The sequence below is a fragment of the Pyxicephalus adspersus genome, chromosome 9, assembly GCF_032062135.1.
Source record: "Pyxicephalus adspersus chromosome 9, UCB_Pads_2.0, whole genome shotgun sequence".
Lineage (NCBI taxonomy): Eukaryota > Metazoa > Chordata > Amphibia > Anura > Pyxicephalidae > Pyxicephalus > Pyxicephalus adspersus.
The window spans coordinates 33,156,617-33,179,387 of record NC_092866.1 but is presented as its reverse complement, the minus strand read 5'-3'; the positions used below and the strand labels follow the sequence as shown (position 1 = coordinate 33,179,387).

The window sequence follows — 22,771 nt, the reverse complement described above, 5'->3', positions numbered from 1 at the left end:
TCTTGACATTTCCCCCCTCCTCCTCCCCTTTCTTTGTATGGGAAACTTGGAGGGGCGGAGAAACTCTATGGGTCTATCCTTGGGACTGAGACAGTAATTGATATGCATGTCTCTGGGTGATGTGTGTAAAGCTACGTACACACTTCCAATTTTTATCGTTGGTAAACGAACGACGAACGATCCTGCACAATATCTGCGAACGATCGTATGGCACCGATCCTGTACCTACAGATAAAGACACGATCGTTCAAAGATATTGTACACACGATTGATGCGATCGTTTGAACAATACAGGAAGTGACGTGCACCACAGGAAGTGAGCGAACGTTCGTTCACCGCGCATGCTCAGACCATGGACGATCACTGAACGACCGTACACACGATAGATGGTCAACGATCGTCGTCCAATCTGATCCGCCGGTGCGGTCGTTCATTTCCAACGACTATCTTCGTTCGTCGGCGTCGTTGGTTACTTTTTTTACGAACGATTTTTGGCCAATCGGTCGTTCGTCGTTCATTTCCAACGATAAAAATTGGAAGTGTGTACGCAGCTTAATTCTCTGGAGGTTCCACCCCCCCGGTCCATCAATGAGTGACCAGTATAGGCGGACCAGGATAGACTCCCTACACAGCCACGTCATGATTGACGACAGTGATAAAAGCTAGGTCATACAAACTGAAGGTGCGTACACACTTCCAATTTTTATCGTTCCAATCGAACGACGAACGATCGATTGGGCAAAAAATCGTTCGTAAAAAAGTAACCAACGACGCCGACGAACGAGGAAAGTCGTTGGAAACGAACGACCGGACCGGCGGATCGGATTGGACGACGATCGTTGAACATCGTTCGTGTGTACGGTCGTTCGTTGATCGTCCATGATCTGAGCATGCGTAATGAACGAACGTTCGTTCACTTTCCTGTCGTGCACATAGTTCCTCTATCGCTCAAACGATCGTATCTATTGTGTGTACAATATCTACGAACGATCGTGTCGTTATCTCTAGGTGCAGGATCGGTGCTATACGATCGTTTGTATATATTGTGCAGGATCGTTCGTCGTTCGTTTTCCAACGATAATAATTGGAAGTGTGTACGTAGCTTTAGTCAGCTTCTCATGTGTGGACGCTGCATGCAGGCATGCTAGAGCAGTAACAGGATCTATTCAGAATCAGGAAACAGAGTACAACACAAGCTCATTGCTATAAACACTGCAGGAGGGGATTGAAGTAAGATAAATAGGTACCTCTCGGGACAATTGGGGTGTATATTTTTAAATATTTATTTCAATATTATTTCAAAGAAAAACAGTAAAATAGCCCTCACTCTATAGTGCTGATATATTACGCATTACTGTTCAAAGTCCATAATGTCGCTGTCACTCAAATAGGCTCACAAGCTCACAAGCTGTCCCAACCATAGTCATATGTCATTAATACAGTCTAAGGTCTATTTTAGGGGGAAGCCAATAAACCCTATTGTCTATAAGACTACGCCTTCCATAGCAAAAAAAAAACCTTTACTTTGCCAATTCAGGGGAAAAAAAGCTGTTAGCTTTCACCCCCCAATCCACCATTGCATATACCTGCATTTTGTTCACTCTTCTGCCCCTCTTTTTAGCAACAGGAACCAAACCAGATACCCAATTCCTCCTGGTATCATGGAGCATGTGTTTCACCAATCACAACACATATATCTTAATGTAAAGGTATGTGAATGTGTTACTATGTTCTGTAAGAACAAGACATAAATTCACCTTAGTTCCCCACCTTGTTGCTGTAAAGGCGAAGTAAGGTACGGTATGTATGTATCATATATTTCTTACAAAAGTATACATGTGCTAAACAAAATAACTTTTCAGCTCTTTGTACTATATACTTTTACCTATCTTCATAAAAAAAATCTAAAATTAGTTTGTCACCAGTATTTTTAGTTACAGACTGTCTGCACTTTTTATTTTTATCCCTATTTAATGTACAGCGCTGCGTAATATGTTGGCGCTATATAAATCCTGTTTAATAATAATAATAATAATAATAATATTGCAAACTCACCTGCTGGGTGAAGATCGCACTCCACACTGCTCTCTGCACACACTAGGGACATGGACACACTCCAAACCATGCCCCACTCTGTTCCAGGCTTCCAACAGGGCGTGGTATTAAACTTCCGCCCTGCAGCAACGTAACAGGCTAAAGAAGCTGTCGCGGCAAGGCAAGGTAAGTACACAGTATTACTGTATTTCAGCAGCAATAGGACTGGCAAACGTCCTTGCCGGCAAGGTAATTCAGCTCTGTGTCACCATGCTGGGGAGCCTGACAGGAGTATAAGTCCAGGGTTACTTTTTCAGCACATTTTTGGTGTTAAAAAAGTCAACCTATACTCAGGTATATATGGTAAGTAAAACAGGTAATAGTGTGATAACAGACACTGAGGGGTTTCATTTGGTTTGTTTTTTCCTTTTTTGGTTTATTGCATGTATAAGAGCTATTCACTATATTATATAGATCGGTTGAGCACTTATCACACTTGACAATATGATAATGGTTACAATACGTATTAACAAATTTAGTAGATCTAATATTTTAATATATGGGGATTTAAGTAGTTTGAAGTAATAAGTGCTGCTATATAGAGGCTACACTATGAATTACAATTGCACTGAGCATTCAAGTTTTACATCAATGTATGTTTCACAAACACTGGGATTATTTCCACCCAAGGATGGGTTTAGCACAATAATTCCATTATTGTTGATGATTTGCATACACTATTATTTTCTCGGAGCACTTAGCTAACAATGTGTGGGGTAAAATCTATCTAAAATTAATTATCTTGTTTCATATAATTAGAAAACGGCTTTAAATTATAGTTGCTACACTGCTGCCCCTGCCTGATCTCATCTGTATAGATTAGGCTATATGTGCCATAGGAACCAGGTACTACCACATTGAAAATGAGTAAACTAATATGTAATTATTTGTAAATGGAATTTGATGAAATATGTATTGTTTTAGTTTTAGATATTTCTGTCTCCTTTTCCTGAAGAAGCGGATTTATTCAGTGAAACGCGTTGAAATCAGCAAGGTTTTCCCCCATATATGTGGGCAAGCTAGATAGGAGTATTTAGTTATATCTATCGCACATTTTATATGGTTTTAACATTTATGTTTTTAATGTTTTAATAAAGATTTGTTTTGATAAGCTACATGTTCAATTTGGTTATGGCTGGCTTCTAAAGTCCCAGATATTGAGTTAATCTCAGTTTATTTGTCCTGCAGGCCTGTATTCCAGCTTGCTGGAAGAGTGATACCCCACTGACCCTGGTACAGCGGCTGAATAGGATTGCAGACATCTACTGTAAAGAAGACATGATCTCCAATGATAATCATAGAGCTGTTAAAACTACTCAGACGTGGTACCATTTGATTCAATTTTACACCTATGTTGAATGTACGAGGCTGTTACAACAATCCCAAACTGACCTAATGAAGTAGCTCTTTGAGATAATTTGTCTACTCTATGTGTTTTTGTAATGGCTATTTGTGTTTCCAAGTACCTGTTCCTTTTTTTCACTTGCATGTGGTTAAAGATACAAAATTCAATAAACAGGAATCATATTAAGAAGTATGGAATGCACTTACTTCAGGGTGCTGGTATACAAATTCACTAGGTGCTGGTAGAAGGATTGTTAAAGATTCTCATGAGAGGAAATTTAGAAGTGTATTGTAATAAATTGTAAAAAAAAAATAATATTAAAAAGAGAGGGTAATATATAATACGGAGATTGTAAAAAATGTAAACTTTCTTTGCAGTTGCTGGTAGATACCGATTTTTATAGATAAGTGTGTGTAGTGGCAGATTATCCAACCTACAGATCTGTCAGGGTTCAATGTTCTTTAACATTAAATTTAAATAAAACTTAAATGCATATTGAATATTTAAATGAAGCTTTACGTGCGTGAATATTAAGTATATTACCTATTGTCTTGCTTATGAAGGGTTAATCGTGGAGGGATTCCCAAACATGGTTAGACATAAGTGTGGGCTGGATATGACCCAAACGTAGTTTGAGTGGGAGTAGATCCCTTGGTGGAATTCCTATAAATACATTTTTCTACAGCGTTGACCATATTTTGAACTGGTTAGCGTAGTTAACTAGGCGTAACACATGCGTGAGGTACAGCCACTCCGCAAGAATGTGACAGAGGATGTGAATGAGCGTCTGGTGTGACGTGTAATCAAAACAAATAGTAAGATCAATGATCCACCCCTGGGTGTAGTGATCAGCTCAACCCCGCCTACCAGTCACGGAGGGACGGGGCTGGCATTTTAGCGAGGTTGTGATCTGACGGCAAAAAGTTGTCTACATGCGGGGCAGCGTCTGTCCTCCTGCCTGCCATATCTGTTGGCTACAGTGGGAAGTATGCACTGGGGGTACCGGCACATGGTCCCTCGGCAAGCCGGTTCAAGATCCAGGGGGTAGAATGAGGGAAGATTGTCAAATAATAAAAATATATGAATGAAAAGAGTGTACATGTAATAGGTAATGTAAGTGTATAGATAAAAAGGATGCATTTATACCAGTGTTAACATTTATATATATATAATATATATATATATGGAGCATGGCTTTGTGTATATATAGGGTGGGTTCCTGGAGCTTGACAGGCTGTATTTCAATCATGCATTGCTAGAAATAATAAAATTAGGAACATGTGGTATGATGGAACAGACAAGGTCATTCCAAGATGTATAACCTAATATAGTCCATAGATCAAATTACTTAGCATATTGTATCAAAACAGCATGTATGGTGCTGGTATATCATATTAATATCTTGCCTCAACCATGAGGCTATTAACATTCATATAAAGTACTGTGAACAGATTTATAGAAATATATAGTGTTTATAACAAAATAAAGTTATCCTAAACAGTTTAGACAATGGGTTACAGGATCGCAAAAGAAAGCACTATAATAGCTCAAAAACAAAAGCCCTGATTTATCAAGCAAAATCGGAAGTTCGCTCGCGTGCCCATATTTTCAGTCCCACTTTGGACCCCTCTAACCTATTTATCAATGGATTTTCAGCCACCGAGAATACTCTGGTGTATTCTCCCAACATTTTCCAACTGAAATGATCTGACGCTTCAAGGCGTGCATCTCCTGCAGCTTGACCCTAGCGAGCTTGCATTAAAAAAGTCATTCTTTCCCTAACAAATTGCACACATCTTTCAGTTAGCTCTAAATAAAAATGTATGATGTGTTCAAATGTTTCAAATATTGCGTTGGGGGAGTGGCGGAAATTTCAAATTATTTTGTATTGCATTCAATACAAAATAACTATATTGAATGCAATACAGTGAATTTATATGTCTAAAAGCAGTACATTGTCTTTCATAAACATTTATTTTACAGTATAATGTGTTAATATAAGTATAATTTTTTTTTTTGTTTTTTACATTTAAAACAAAAAAAATTTAATTTGTTTACTTCATTATTTTGACATGATTTTGTGTTTCAAATTTTATTATACTTATACTATTATACTATAAAATACATTTTCATGTTAAACAATGTACCACTTTTAAACATTAATCTGGACAGAAATGAACCGACCAGGAGGTTAAAGAGTTAACTGATTTCAGCTGTTTACATTTCAGCCGTTTAAGGTTTACGATGCCTGACCCGAGGATCCGCCTGGTGATAAATCCCTGAGACCTTGCATTTGCTAGCGACCTAGATCATCCACCCACTCACCCACACATGCACCCATATATCAATTTATTTACAGTAGGTCTATATATATATATATATATATATATATATATACATATAAATACATATATACATATCTATGATAAATATATAAATACACAGAAAAATATAGTATAAAAATATGAAAATACATATATATACAGAATTATATATAAATACATATAAATATAGTATAAAAATATGAAAACACGTATATATAGATAATAAATAATAAATGAATAATAAATATATATACAGTGGTACCTTGGTATAAGTCCTTAATCCGTTCCAGATCCTTGGACTTATACCAAACAAATTTTTCCCATAACAAATAAAAGGAAAATGATTAATCCATTCCCATGAAAAAAAATCCTATTGTTGTTGGCATATTATACAATGATGGGGCTGTAAAAAATAATTTAAACACTGCCTATTACTAAAATACATCAATACAAAAGCAATTAGATTAAATAAATGAAAATTTAACCTCACTTTACCTTGCTGAGAGGAGTCGAGTGCCTACTAGGATGGTGCTGAGAAGGGAGGAGGAGGAGATGTTAAGTAATTCACATAAAGTTATAGTGCATGTTGTTCACTGAATGGTAGAAACTGGCCTACTGACACTCGTGGGCAGTCGTGGCTTTGTCTCAAGAGAGATAAATGGGGGTAGCACACAGTGGTATGACTCATTTTGTCCTATACAAGTTCTGGCAAAAAGGTTGTATACCAAGTAAAATTTTTCGTGTCCACAGGACAGGACTTATACCAAATTGGACTTATTCCAAAGCGGACTTATACTGAGGTACCTCTGTATATGTAATATATATATATATAATATATAATAACATATAATAATATATAATACATATTTAGGCTGGGTTTACACAGACTGTTTTAAAAACGCATGTAAACGTTTCTGCCAAGTTTATATTCCTTTTTTATGCACTTATACAAGCGATTTTAAGCTTTTTAAGAAAGCTTCTATTGAAAAGAATGGGCGCTTTTTTAACTGTTTTTAGCAGGACTTTGGAATCTACATGCCCCCTTTAATAAAAATCTCCGCCACCCCACCCTGAGGAATTAGTACAGGGGTACACGAAACCCCTTACTTGTTCCCTGAAAGGTAAAAAATATGTGTGAAAAATTAGAGGAGGCTTTAATGTTAAAGTAGTTTATTAACTGTGTGTTTAGTGTAACTTTTAAACTTTTTTTTTTTTACAGGATATCCCACAATAAAAGGATGATTCCCACAGCTGCATTCATATCATGAGCACAGCCGTGGGACTCCTGACAATGTGGGATCCCCAGGCACTGGGGGGTAAATGAGGAAGTCTTCCCATTCACCTCTAGTGCTCCACGATTGGCTGAGCAGAAGGAAACCCTGAGGAGGGCTCGAGCATCATCAGGGATCCCCTTTGCTCAGCCAATCATGGAGCACTAGACTTGAATGGGGTGATTTGTTCCCATTCACTTCTAGTGCTGAATGGATGAACAGGGGAAACCCTGATGAAGGCTCAAGCATCATCAGGGATTCCCTGGTGTACAAATCTAAAGGATCATGTCAATAAATGATTATGGAATGTCCAACTGAAAAAAAAAAACAGCCAAATTTCACTGCACACATCCGGACAGACTGCGCATGATAAAGATGTGCATATATAAGGGTGTTGTCTACCTTGCTTTTTTCTTTGTCTTTTTTTTTTCCTTGGGGGGGTGCTAGTCTAGCAGTCTTTTTAAATCCTAGGCACCCACAACCTTATTTTTCAGGACACTAAAGAGCTCTTTTGATCTTGGCATGATGACACTAGGGATAAGCGAGCATGCCTCGCAAAACCATCAAAAATCCAGGAAATCACTATAGGAGGATGGAGCCGTGGGAATCCTCCTGTCAGTAAGCGATCCCCGGGCACTACAGGTCAGAATGAGAGCAAGCCCTCATTCTGACCTGTGGTGCCCCGGGATCTTTAACTGAGAGGAGGATTCTCACGGCTCCATTCATAAATGCAGCTGCGATTGTCCTCCTCTCAGAGTGAGTCATGCGGCTTGCGTTTATGACTGAACCTCTGATTTTTCCCAAGGCTGCATTCATTCATGAGCAGCCAGCGAGACTCACACTGTGTCCCTGGATAGAGAAACTCTATCCAGGAACACATACTACAGGGCTGCAACAGCAATCAGGAGCTGACAGCTCCCCGCTCCCCTGATTGCTGTTGCTGCCCTGTAGTATGTGTTCCTGGATGGAGTTTCTCTATCCAGGAACACAGGACTCCTGTGTTTTTGGATAGAGAAACTCTATCCAAGAACACATACAACTAGTAAAGGGCTACAAGAGCAAGCGATTGGTCTTGCAGGTCCCAAAAATTTGGTCTCGTCGGCTGAATTTACAAAGGTCGTTTTCGCCTACATGTTTGGTAAGCAAGAACGGCCCAATTTGCTGCGAGACTGAATTTATTAAATTTGCTTGCTTATCCCTATGACACCACTCATCAACATCAAAGAGAACACCTAGAAACCCTAGATATCAGGTATATAAATATGCCAGGTTATACTCATCCAGACGTTTCCTATTATTGGCATGTACTCTGCAAAACGTGATTCTGGAACAATACACTTAATAGATTTTAAGTCCATGTAAATTGTACTTTTTTGGCATGATAAATCTAAAGGTGATAATATCACGTTTATCTTTAGATACAGTTTGAATGAACAATAACCATTAGGTACTCCTATTTTGTCACATGACTGTATAGCTGCTCTGCATGAAAAATATCCAAGAAGAGAAACTGCAGGGACCCTTGCCAGTCATTCTGTGCTCTGCACCTGTTCTCCATGATTCCTGAATACTGCTGTAGAAAAGAAGTTCAAATGTGTGGATAATTTATTTTGAATGATTAAAGATTTATTGTTGACCAGGGTATGTATAACTAGATTGGAACTGCATTTTGCAATTCCATTTGTGTCTTGCCAAAAAGATACCATTTTGAAATGATGGAATTGTGTGCATAAATGAAGGCTTGGGAGTGGCTACAGGGATTAGCAGTGAGAGGAACCATAGAACACAGAATTAGTGCTGGAATAAAACTATACTGGAGGTACTGTGAAAGTTGTAGGTCCACCCCCAGCTAACTCCAGGTCTTTTTAAATATCAAATTTTCATTATGTTACTAGAGGATATCGTTACAGTTTCTATCGTTTCAGTTTTTTTTTAACCTAAGCTCTAAATAAATCCAAAATAAAATTACATTGGTATGATAAATTTTTTAATTATAAAAAAACAGACTTCAGTAAAAGTTTTCTAAAAAAAGATTAGAGTCATCTGATATTACTGTACTTGTAAGAAGGTAATGGAAAGAATTAGTAATTTCCTTTGAACAGAGAACTACACAATCAATGAGAACAAAGATAAGGTTTCCTACTTTGTGACAGCACCTCTGAATTATTGAAAGCCCTTTTAGCAATATGGACAGCAATTGTTTTACATACACTGATTGCGTACATTTTTCAGCACTACATTTGTGAATTAGCTGTTTGCTAGCAAATGTTTTGAATCCACCCATAACGTTGTGGAGAAGTATCCCGGAGCGTGGGTCAGCGAGAGCAGTAGCAGTGTGTGGCCTCTGGTCAGCTATCGCCAGGGAGACTGCATTGGTAAGTTGCATTGAAAGCTGGGTGTAGTGCATCGCCAATGCCACCCAGAAGTGTGTAAAACAATTTTTGTGAATAAAGTACTGACAGGCGGCAGCAACAGCACGAGGAGGAGGCCACGGGCCCTGAAAAGGAGCGGGGACCACATTGTTAACTGGCATCTGGAGCTGGGTGTAGTCCATTGTCAGAAATTTAACTGTACCAAACAGTCTTCTTTGGTAAATAGGAACAGGTATCAAACACTAAAATATCTGTAGTTTTTTACAGTAGGACAGAAATTTCACTGTACCAAACGGTCTTCTTTGGAAAATACGAACAGGTACCATACACTAAAATATCTGTATGGGGGCTCCCCGATGTTTTCAATTCCGCCTCATTCACACAGCAGAAGCTGCAGAAAGCTGAAATTTATTTGCAATATTTCATTACTATTTCCTTAAAGAGTCCACTTCTGGTGAACGTTTTTTGAGCTGTATTATTGGGAAGACTATCAAAATTACAACCATTAATGAAGGATTTCAAGGATCTAACATCTACTGTGAATGAATGTTTGACTCGGTATCTAAATATGCCATCTGCACAAGTACATTTCTTGAATATAAAACAAACATTGATGGAGCAAAATCCTAATATGTGTTCCGACCATCCTTTGTCTGCTACTTTGCTGAAAGTGTTGGCTCTGGAAGTATCACATCTCTTAGATTTGTGTCAAGCCATGTTGGATGGCATGATTGCTGACTTTACATTGTTAGTTGACAGCTATCTTAATGCTCCTTGCCTAGCAAAAGCAGATGCTTTAGCTGTGACTGAAAACTTATGCTCTGAGCTTCCAAAAAAACTTCAGCAGTTTTGTGTCCTACAGCAAAAGAGAAAAGAAAAGGCTTTAAAAGAATATGATGTTACCAGCCATAGATTCCTTGTGATAAGAGAAAACTGTTAGCCCTGCAGGTCGTGCCGGTGCCGCTGCTGCTAATTGCAGGCATGGGTGCCGGGTCCCATCTTACAGGTAGAGTAACCCCAGTACATGTGTTCCATGCCAGAGTTTCCTTCCTGCTGGAGACTTGCACTGGTGTTTGAGCTGGCGTGGGTGTGTCTCTCTTCATCCATGAGGCAACACATACACGCCCTCTGTTCCTACAGCCTATGGCTGGAGCCCTGCTAGTATTTAAAGGCACTTCCTACTACAGGAAGTTGCCTGAGCAATCTCATGGTCTTAGCTAGTCTAACTCCAAGTGCAAAGGTGCTTCTTTTGTCTGCCTTCCTGTGTACCAGACCTTGCTTATCAAACCCTTCTCTGGAGTGGCACCTGGCAGCTACCCTGCGGCCCAAGCCTATCCTCACCATCAGAGGCTCTAGTGTAGACCTGGTAGCGACTTAGTTACGCCGCTCCGGAGCATACCCAGTCAGTGGCACAGTGGGTCCACACCCGCTTGCGTTACAAAAACAAAGCCATGATCTCTAAAAAGGTTGTTCCTAAAAAAAGATTGATGCTGGGAGACGCCTTACCACATACACAGTTTCTCCTCTTTGAGAACCACAAAACAATATAATATTTGGTTCTCTCATGTATCAGCTTACTGGTAGGATTCATAATAAATAATTAACATTTGAAAGGAAGAGTACTACCCTAATAATGATACAGTTGCCTAAATACTTCAGAAAGTCCTGGCTAGAGTTTATTTGTTGTTTGTTTTATTAGTACCTTTATATGTGGAAATGGGGAAAATTAAGCACAGAACAACTCAATGTGCACTACACTATTTTTGGGTTTCAGCATAGTCTGTTAAAATGTATCATTGTAAAATTTAAAGCTACTTTGGTTTGTTTAATACAACTGTTTCAAATATTGGGCATTTTGTACAATATTGTACATTTGTCCATTTCCAAAAAAACTGCTAATGTAGTAAAAAAAAACATTAAAAGTAGGCCAGAAATTTCACTGTACCAAACGATTGTCTTTGGTAAATAGAAACAGGTATCAAACACTGAAATATCCTTATTTATTTTTACAGTAGGCCAGAAATTTACCTAAACAGTTCTCTTTGGTAAATAGGAACAATTAAGAGTGTAATACACACAATATAACTTGCACTAAATGCGCTGACTGCTCACAATTTAACAAAATTGACTAGCTAGTAGCTCATGTAAAAGAAAATGATCTATAAAATACTGAACCATGCAGCTAACAATGAACTAAGAAGGCTCCAACACTGTCCCTGTCACACTACAAGTCTCCCCCTGCATCTATCCTCTACACAACTGGCATCTAGAGCTGGGTGTAGTGCCATGTCAATGCCACCCCGAAGTGTGTAATACAATTTAGGTGAATAGAGCACTGACAGGCAACAGCAACAGGAGGAGGCAGTGGGCCCTGAGAGGGAGCTTGGCTCGCATTGATAACTGGCATCTAGAGCTGGGTGTAGTGCATTGTCAATGCCACCCCAAAGTGTGTAATACAAAATAGGTGAATTGAGTACTGACAGGCGGAAGCAACAGCAGCAGGGGGAGGCAGTGGGCCCTGAGACGGAGCGTGGACTGCATTGGTAACTGGCATCTAGGGCTGGGTGTAGTGCATCGTCAATGCCACCCATCCAGAAGTGTGTAATACATATTAGGTAAATGAAGTACTGAGAGGCGGCAGCAACAGCAGGAGGAGGAGGTGGGCCCTCAGAAGGAATGTGGACCGCATTGGTAACTGACATCAGGAGCTGGTGTAATGCATTGTTACCCAGAAATGTGTAATACAATTTAGGTGAATGGAGTACTGACGGGCGGCAGAAACAGCAGCAGGAGGAGGCGGTGGGCCCTGAGACGGAGCGTGGACCGCATTGGAAACTGGCATCTAGAACTGGGTGTAGTGCATCATCAATGCCACCTCGAAGTGTGTAATACAAATTAATTGAATGGAGTAATGACAGGCGGCAGCAACAGCAGCAGGAGGAGGCGATGGTCCCTGAGACAGAACGTGGACCACATTGGTAACTGACATCTAAAACTGGGCGTAGTGCATCATCAATGCCACCCAAAATTGTACAATTTTGGTGACTGGAGTACTGACAGGCAGCAGCAGCAACAGCAGGAGGAGGAGGCGGTGGGCCCTGAGACAGAGCATGGACCACATTGGTAACTGGCATCTAGAGCTGGGTGTAGTGCATCATCAATGCCACCCCGAAGTGTGTATTACAAATTAATTGAATGGAGTAATGACAGGCGGCAGCAACAGCAGCAGGAGGAGGCAGTGGTCCCTGAGACAGATCATGGACCACATTGGTAACTGACATCTAGAGCTGGGTGTAGTGCATCATCAATGTCACCCACCCAGAAGTGTGTATTACAATTTAAGTGAATGGAGTACTGACAGGCGGCAGCAACAGCAGCAGGAGGAGACGGTGGGCCCTGAGAAGGAGTGTGGACCGCATTGGTAATTGACATCTAGAGCTGGGTTTAGTGTATCGTCAATGGCACCCCGAAGTGTGCAATACAATTTAAGTGAATGGAGTACTGACCGGTGGCAGCAACAGCTACTGGAGAAGACGATGGGCCCTGAGATGAAGGGTGGACGGCATTGGTAACTGGCATCTAGAACTGGGTGTAGTGCATCATCAAAGCCACCCCGAAGTGTGAAATACAAATTAATTGAATAGAGTAATGACAGGCGGCAGCAACAGCAGCAGGAGGAGGCGGTGGTCCCTGAGACAGAACGTGGACCACATTGGTAACTGACATCTAGAGCTGGGTGTAGTGCATCATCAATGGAACCCACCCAGAAGTGTGTAATACAATTGTGGTGAATGGAGTACTGACAGGTGGCAGCAACAGCAAAAGGAGAAGACGATGGGCCCTGAGACGGAGGGTGGACCGCATTGGTAACTGGCATCTTGAACTGGGTGTAGTGCATCATCAATGCCACCCAGAAGTGTACAATTTTAGTGAAAGGAGTACTGACAGGCGGCAGCAACAGCAAGAGGGGGAGGCGGTGGGCCCTGAGACGGAGCGTGGACCACATTGGTAACTGACATCCAGGCTGGGTTTAGTGCATCGTCAATGCCACCCCGAAGTGTGTAATACAATTTAGGTGAATGAAGTCCTGACAGGCGGCAGCAACAGCAGCAGGAGAAGACTGTGGGCCCTGAGAAGGAGTGTGGACTGCATTGGTAACTGACATCTAGAGCTGGGTGTAGTGCATTGTCACCCAGAAGTGTGTAATACAATTTAAGTCAATGGAGTACTGACAGACGGCAGCAACAGCAGCAGAAGAAGACGGTGGGCCCTGAGTCGGAGGGTGGACTGCATTGGAAACTGCCATCTAGAACTGGGCGTAGTGCATCATCAATGCCACCCAAAATTGTACAATTTGGGTGAATGGAGTACTGACAGGTAGCAGCAGCAACAGCAGGAGGAGGAGGCGGTGGGCCCTGAGACGGAGCGTGGACAGCATTGGTAACTGGCATCTAGAGCTGGGTGTAGTGCATCATCAATGCCACCCCGAAGTGTGTAATACAAATTAATTGAATTGAGTAGTGACAGGCGGCAGCAACAGCAAGCAGGAGGAGGCGGTGGTCCCTGAGACAGAACGTGGACCACATTGGTAACTGACATCTAGAGCTGGGTGTAGTGCATCATCAATGCCACCCACCCAGAAGTGTGTAATACAGATTAAGTGAATGGAGTACTGACAGGTGGCAGCAACAGCAACAGGAGAAGACGATGGGCCCTGAGACGGAGGGTGGACCGCATTGGTAACTGGCATCTAGAACTGGGTGTAGTGCATCATCAATGCCACCCAGAAGTGTACAATTTTAGTGAATGGAGTACTGACAGGCGACAGCAAAAGCAGCAGGGGAAGACGGTGGGCCTCGAGACAGAGCGTGGACCGCATTGGTAACTGGCATCTAGAGCTGGGTGTAGTGCATCGCCAATGCCACCCACCCAGAAGTGTGTAAAACAATTTAAGTTATTGGAATACTGACAGGCAGCAGCAACAGCAGCAGGAGAAGGTGGTTTGCTCTGAGACAGAGCGTGGACTGCATTGGTAACTGGGATCTAGAACTGGGTATACTCCATCATCAATGCCACCCACCCAGAAGTGTGTAATACAATTTTAGTGAGTGGAGTATTGACAGGTGGCAGCAACAGCAGGAGGGGGAGGTGGTGGGCCCTGAGACGGAGCGTGGACCGCATTGGTAACTGACATCCTGAGATTGTATTAGTGCATCGTCAATGCTACCCCGAAGTGTGTAATACAATTTAGGTGAAGGAAGTACTGACAGGCGGCAGCAACAGCAGCAGTAGAAGAGGGTGGGCCCTGAGAAGGAGCGTGGACTGCAATGGTAACTGACATCTAGAGCTGGGTGTAGTGCATTGTCACCCAGAAGTGTGTAATACAATTTAAGTGAATAGAGTACTGACAGGCGGCAGCAACAGATGGAGGAGGAGGTGGGCCCTGGGAAGGAGCGTGAACCGCTTTGGTAACTGACATCTAGAGCTGGGTGTAGTGCATTGTCAATGCCACCCTGATGTGTGTATTACAATTTAAGAGAATAGAGTACTGACAGGCGGCAGCAACAGCAGCAGAAGGAGGCGGTGGGCCCTGATACAGAGCATGGACCGCATTGGAAACTGGCATCTAGAACTGGGTAGTGCATCATCAATGGCACACAGAAGTGTACAATTTTAGTGAATAGAGTACTCACAGGTGGCAGCAACAGCAGCAGGAGAAGACGGTGGGCCATGAGACAGAGCGTAGACTGCATTGGTAACTGGCATCTAAAACTGGGTGTAATGCATGGTCAATGCCACCCACCCAGAAGTGTGTAATACAGTTTTAGTGAGTGGAGTACTGATGGCTGGCAGCAGCAGCAGCAGCAGGAGGCGGTGGTCCCTAAGACAGAACGTGCACCGCATTGGTAACTGGCATCTAGAGCAGGGTGTAGTGCAACGTCAATGCCACCCACCCAGAAGTGTGTAATACAATTTAAGTTATTGGAATACTGACAGGCGGCAGCAACAGCAGCAGGAGAAGATGGTGGGCCCTGAGACGGAGGGTGGACCGCATTGGTAACTGGCATCTAGAACTGGGTATAGTGCATCATCAATGCCACCCAGAAGTGTACAATTTTAGTAAATGGAGTACTGACAGGCGGTAGCAACAGCAGCAGGAGAAGACGGTGGGCCCTGAGACAGAGCGTGGACCACATTGGTAACTGGCATCTAAAACTGGGTGTAATGCATCGTCAATGCTACCCACCCAGAAGTGTGTAATAAAATTTTAGTGAATGGAGTACTGACAGGCGCCAGCAACAGCAGGAGGGGGAGGCGGTGGCCCCTGAGACAGAGCGTGGACCGCATTGGTAACTAACATTTAGAGCTGGGTTTAGTGCATCCTCAATGCCACCCCGAAGTGTGTAATACAATTTAGGTGAATGAAGTACTGACAGGCGACAGCAACAGCAGCAGGAGAAGACGGTGGGCCCTGAGAAGGAGCTTGGACTGCATTAGTAACTGACACCCAGAGCTGGGTGTAGTGCATTGTGTCCTAGAAGTGTGTAATATGATTTAGGTGAATGGAGTACTGACAGGCAGCAGCAACAGCAGGAGCAGGTGGGCCCTGGGAAGGAGCGTGGACCGCTTTGGTAACTGACATCTAGAGCTGGGTGTAGTGCATTGTCAATGCCACCCTGATGTGTGTAATACAATTTAGGTGAATGGAGTACTGACAGGTGGCAACAACAGCAGCAGAAGGAGGCGGTGGGCTCTGAGTCGGAGCGTGGACCGCATTGGAAACTGGCATCTAGAACTGGGTAGTGCATCATCAATGGCATCCAGAAGTGTACAATTTTAGTAAATGGAGTACTGAAAGGGGGCAGCAGCAGCAGCAGGAGGCGGTGGGCCCTGAGACGGAGCAGGGACCACATTGGTAACTGGCATCTAGAGCTAGGTGTAGTGCATCGTCAATGCCACCCCGAAGTGTGTAATATATTTTAAATGAATAGAGTACTGACAGGCGGCAGCAACAGCAGCAAGAGGAGGTGGTGGTCCCTAAGACAGAACGTGGACTACATTGGTAACTGGCATCTAGAACTGGGTATAGTGCATCATCAATGCCACCCAGAAGTGTACAATTTTAGTGAATGAAGTACTGACAGGCCGCAGCAACAACATCAGAAGACGGTGGGCCCTGAGACGGAGTGTGGACCGCTATGGTAACTGGCATTTAGAACTGGGTGTAGTACATCGTCAATGCCACCCACCCAGAAGTGTGTAATACAATTTAAGTGAATGGAGTACTGACAGACAGCAGCAACAGCAGCAGGAGGAGGCTGTGGTCCCTAAGACAGAACTTGTAACACATTGGTAACTGACATCTAGAGCTGGGTGTAGTGCATCATCAATGCCACCCAGAAATGTGTACTACAATTTAAGAGATGACGATAGGCCCTGAGACGGAGCATGGACCGCATTGGTAACTGGCATCTAGAAATGGGTATAGTGCATCATCAATACCACCCAGAAGTGTACAATTTTAGTGAATGGAGTACTGATGCGCGGCAGCAGCAACAGCAGGAGAAGGAGGCCGTGGGCCCTGAGATGGAGTGTAGACCGCATTGGTAACTGACATCTAAAGCTGGGTGTAGTGCATTGTCAATGCCACCCCGAAGTGTGTAATAAAATGTAAGTGAATGGAGTACTGATATGCAGCAGCAACAGCAGCAGGAGAAGGTGGGCCCTGAGACAGAGCGTGGACCACATTGGTAACTGGCATCTAAAACTGGGTGTAATGCATCGTCAATGCCACCCACCCAGAAGTGTGTAATACAATTTTAGTGAATGGAGTGCTGACAGGCGGCAGCAACAGCAGGAGGAGGAGAAGGTGGGTCCTGAGAAGGAGCGTGGACCGCTTTGGTAACTGACATCTAGAGCTGGGTGTAGTGCATTGTCAATGCCACCCCGAAATGTGTAATACAATTTAAGTGAATGGAGTACTGACAGACAGCAGCAATAGCAGCAGGAGGAGGCTGTGGTCCCTAAGACAGAACGTGTAACGCATTGGTAACTGACATCTAGAGCTGGGTGTAGTGCATTGTCAATGCCACCCCGAAATGTGTAATACAATTTAAGTGAATGGAGTACTGACAGGCGGCAGCAACAGCAGGAGGAGGAGGCGGTGGGCCCTGAGACAGAGCGTGGAACTGCGGGCAGATTTCAAGCCTGTTGACCCAAAAATGAATAACGTCACTACTGTCAGGACAGGCATCCTCCTCATAACTGCTGTCATCAACACCACCACCACCAGCCTGAAAGGAGCCAACGTAATTGTACATAATGCGTTTCATCCGTTCTCGATGGTTATGCCCCTGCACTTCACTTGTTTGAGGTGGCCGCATCAGGTTTCGCCAGGCATCCAGAAAATCCCCCCTGCCTTGGCCTACACTTTTGGATGTGTGTGACTTGCTGCAACTACTGCCGCTACAGGTGGATACGATTGAGGCAGTGTCCGCCTGAGCTCCCTTTGAGGAATGTGGTGCCTGGAACTCCTCGCACAGCCGGTCACATAGTATTCTGCTCAGGTGGGTCACCTTTTCATTCTCTTGCGCCAGTTTGGGTAGAAACTGTGATATTTTGTCTTTGTAGCGGTGATCCAGAAGGGTGACCAGCCAGTATTCTTCCCGTTTTTTTTATTTTTTTAAACAGTTTTTCTTTATTAAAGGATATGTTGAAATACAATACAGTAATAGAATGCACATGTACATACTTACATCCATTTTACATTTAAAGAAATTAGAAATACAAAACATGCCTTTTAGGCACTAAAGAGGAAAAAAAGGAAGAAAAAATGAATCAGAAAAGAAAGAAACTAAGAAAGACAGAAGGTAAATACAGGATATGGGGTAACACCTCAATGTCAGTCTACAGAACTAAAAAAACTAAAAACTAAATTAACCAATACCATTATCCGTTAATGAATAGAACAATATCCCCGCATGTTCATGGATATATATATATCAACATTACATTTAGAATGAAGAGACCACACTTCCTATTTTCTAAAAAATACCTCAAACCTGTTCTAGGCGATAGCAAAGATTTTTTCAAATGTACATTGTACCTTAACATTATGCACAACCTCTGATAAATTAGGTACCTCACTACTCCTTCATTTTCTAACTATTGCCATTTTGGCCCTTAGCAGTATATGGATAACTACTGTTCTCTTACTCACAGGAACAGTATCCATGTTAAAATGTAAAATAGCCATATTTGGAGTTCCACTTACGGTACTACCCATTATTTCAGATAATACCATAAAAATCTGGTTCCAAAATGTCCTTACCGATTTGCAGTGCCAAAGAATATGTAGCAACGTGCCCACATCACCACACCCTCTCCAGCATACATTAGTACCCCCGCTCGTAAAATGAATCAATGTCACTGGAGTTAAATACCATTGATTGACCACTCTCTGGAATAAGTCCCAATGGTCCGCACATTTGGAATTAGAATATGTTACCTGTAATGAGTCTATCCACCCTTGATCTTGTAGCTGTATAATAAAGACATTTTCCCACTTGTGCATCGTAATGTATTTTGAAATTCTTTATTGGAGCTGTACAAGGAGTATAATTTGGTAATCCTCTTTAACCCCATAACTGATTTATTAGGATATAGATACAAAGATCTATCTATGGGGACCCTAGCATGCAGATCTATTTTGGAAAGACAATGCTTTATCCGCATGTATGTAAAGAATTCTCCATCAGGCAGGTTATAAATAATCTGAAGAGCTTGGAAGGACTTACATTTCTGGAAAAAAGTCTTTGATTTTCTGCAACCCCAATATATACAAAGAAGAAAGATCTATATCTGTAATACAATATACAATTTAGGTGAATGAAGTACTGACAGGCGGCAGCAACAGCAGCAGGAGAAAACGGTGGGCCCTGAGAAGGAGCGTGGACTGCATTGGTAACTGACATCTAAAGCTGGGTGTAGTGCATTGTCACCCAGAAGTGTGTAATACAATTTAAGTGAATGGAGTACTGACAGGCGGCAGCAACAGCAGGAGAAGGAAGAGGTGGGCTCTGGGAAGGAGCGTGGACCGCTTTGGTAACTGACATTTGGAGCTGGGTGTAGTGCATTGTCAATGCCACCCTGATGTGTGTAATACAATTTAAGTGAATGGAGTACTGACAGACGGCAGCAACAGCAGCAGAAGGAGGCGGTGGGCCCTGAGACGGAGTGTGGACAGCATTGGAAACTGGCATCTAGAACTGGATAGTGCATCATCAATGGCACCCAGAAGTGTACAATTTTAGTGAATGGAGTACTGACAGGCGACAGCAGCAGGAGGCGGTGGGCCTCGAGACGGAGCATGGACCGCATTGGTAACTGGCATCAAGAGCTAGGTGTAGTGCATCGTCAATGCCACCCTGAAGTGTGTAATATAATTTAAATGAATAGAGTACTGAAATTCTTTATTGGAGCTGTACAAGGAGTATAATTTGGTAATCCCCTTTAAACCCATAACTGATTTATTAGGATTTAGATACAAAGATCTATCTATGGGGACCCTAGCGTGCAGATCTATTTTGGAAAGACAATGCTTTATCCGCATGTATGTAAAGAATTCTCTATCAGGCAGGTTATATATAATCTGAAGAGCTTCGAAGGACTTAAATTTCTGGAAAAAAAGTCTTTGATTTTCTGCAACCCCAATACATACCAAGAAGAAAGATCTTTATCTGTAATAAATGCTTCCAAAATTCTCAAACCTAGACTAAATAACATAGTCGTGTGTCACACATGGGGTATTTGCTCCAAATCTGTAATTTTGCCTGAATAGTAGGATAGTTGCTTTTTGGTATTGGCAGTCCCAGTTTTATTGCTATTAAAAGCTGTTGGAGATTTGCACCCTGTAAAAGCATGCGTTCCAAATCAACCCAGAATTTGTGGGCATCTTGGTTCCACCAATATAATACTTGTGATGTTATAGCCGCAGCATAATAGTGGGAGATATTAGGAAGGCCCATACCCCCGACCTCCTATACCTGGTCAAAATCCATTGAACACAGCGCGTTTTTTTTATTACCCCATACATATGCCGCTAGAAGCCTTTGGGATTCAATGAAAAATTTTGTCGGAACCGGGATACCTACTGTACGAAAGAGATATAGAAACTTGGGTAACAAGAACACTTTAATGGCTGCTATTCTCTCAGAAACTGAAAACTCCTGTTTTTTAAGCTTCAGAAGGTAATGATATTAAAAATTCTTATAGTTATGATCATATAGATTACTGGTCTTGGCCGTCAAATCTATACATAAATACGTTATCGCATCTGCTTCCCACAAAAAAGAGAATACCACTTACAATTTAGCCTGCACTTCTTTTGCCAATTGTAATGGTAAAATGTGGGATTTAGTAATATTCAATTTATAATAGGAGGCTTCACCGTATTGGCTGAGAATGCCCAGAACCACTCGCAGAGAGGATGCGGGGTTAGTGAGTACTAACATGATGTTGTCAGCAAATAGGCTAATCTTATGCTTCTGTCCAAAAATAGATACTCCAGATACTGTAGAATCCTCTCTGCCAGCAGTTCCACCATCAAAGTGAAAATCCCAGGTGACGGGATCCCCTTGCCGGGTCCCATTGGTAATATCAAACACCGATGACAAAACACCTGATGAAAAAACTCTCGCACTTGGAGTGAAGTAAAGCGATAAAATGGCTGATTTAATCCAACCTGCGAACCAAAACTTGTCTAGTACAGATGAAAGATATCTCCAATGGACTTTATTGAACGCTTTCTCTGCATCTAAAGAAAACAACAGAGGACGTCCCGATAATTCTACATTTTTAATGATGTCAATCAACCAACTAGTCCCATCTGGAGCCTGTCTATTCTTAACAAACCCTACCTTGTCCGGGTTAATAAGACCTGCAATTACCTCAGCAAGTGTAAGTGCCAATGCCTTTGCATATATTTTTATGTCCGAATTTAATAACGAAATCCACCTATACTGGCTCTGTGCTGTAGGATCCTTTCCTTCCTTGGGTAGCGGGATTATGATCGCTTGAAGCATCTCTTTTGGAAACTCCCCTACTAATGAAGCTTTGGTATACACAGCAACAATATAAGGGGATATGGTATGAAATTGTTTGTAATACTCATTTGGAAAACCATCTGTCCCTGGAGATTTATGATTAGGAAGGACCAGAATGACCTTTTCAATTTCAGCTACCGAAAAAGGCTTAGACAACATTTGAAGTTGGACATTCGTAATATGTGGCAGAGAAATTAAATTCAAGAAAGAAGCAATGGATGCATCAGTTGGTTGAGATAAACCCTCCTCCCCCTTCAAGTTATACAAACTTCTATAATACCGTGTTTCCCCAAAAGTAAGACCTACCCCGAAAATAAGACCTAGCACTTTTCCCCCAACCTGCCCTAATATAGGACCTACCCCGAAAATAAGACCTAGTAGAAAAATAAAAAAAAAATAAAAGCAAACATAAATTAAAACAGTACTCACCGAGCGGGAGACAGCGGGCGTACACACAGCGGGCTAACACACAGCCGCACAAGCCGATGCTTTCCTTGTAGTTCCGGCTCCTGTCACAGGCGGAGTGATATTACATGCACTTCGCCTGTCAGAAGCTGAAGTGCATGTAACCAGGCTAGTTCTAGTGAGCCCTTAAAAATGTGTTAAAAAAAAAAAATTAAAATAATATACTCACCTGATACCCGATCCTGCGTGTGTTTCTGGCTGCAGCAGCGTCTCTCTTCTCTCCTCTGCCAGCATCGTGTCTTTTCCTGTTTGTAAAGCAGGAAAGAAACCGGCACAGCGCCACCTGCTGTTCCATGTCCTAACTGCCGAACAGTGGAGAAAAAGCACAGAGTGATCAGAAGGGGAATTTGTAAGGGGAATTTGGGAATATGGTGTGTTTTTTTTCATTAAAAAAAGTATATAAGACCTACCCTGAAAATAAGACCTAGTGTGTTTTTGGAAGCCCAAAAAAATATAAGACAGTGTCTTATTTTCGGGGAAACACGGTAGTTGCAGAAAGCTTCTGCTGTGCCATGAGGATTAAAAGTACATTTTTTAGTAATTGGGTAAAATATAGAAAAGATATTGGATTTCCCTTTCAATAGTTTAATCTTCCTGGCCAGTAACGCCCCTGGTTTATTACCCAAAAAATATTGATTAGCTCTCAGCTTTTTAATATAAACATCATATTTGTGCAATATTAACGTTCTCAGGTGTTGTCTTTTAATATAAGCTTGTAGTTCCCCCTGGTTATTAGACTCCCTCACTTTGATATTGTTCCATCTGGAACAATCCTCCAGATCAGCTACTTTAGACC

General features: G+C 42.1%; 1 protein-coding gene and 1 long non-coding RNA gene across 4 annotated transcripts in view; one reads left to right on the top strand and one right to left on the bottom strand.

The window, feature by feature from the left end:
- The window catches only part of CCDC85B (coiled-coil domain containing 85B), a 43,388-nt gene extending 39,760 nt beyond the window's left edge, over positions 1–3,628 (top strand). For all 3 annotated transcript variants that reach the window (XR_011922096.1, XM_072421307.1, XM_072421306.1), the window contains one exon: positions 3,283–3,628. Coding sequence is in view for 1 of the 3 variants with exons in the window: in XM_072421307.1 (XP_072277408.1) it covers positions 3,283–3,322 (40 nt within the window). In the remaining 2 variants the exon portion in view is untranslated. The remainder of the gene's footprint in view (positions 1–3,282) is intronic.
- The window catches only part of LOC140337598 (uncharacterized), a 402,692-nt gene extending 380,183 nt beyond the window's left edge, over positions 1–22,509 (bottom strand). Inside the window, exon 1 of the long non-coding RNA XR_011922099.1 lies at positions 21,831–22,509. This is a non-coding gene — a long non-coding RNA (uncharacterized lncRNA). The remainder of the gene's footprint in view (positions 1–21,830) is intronic.
- Between the last annotated feature and the right edge of the window lie 262 nt (positions 22,510–22,771).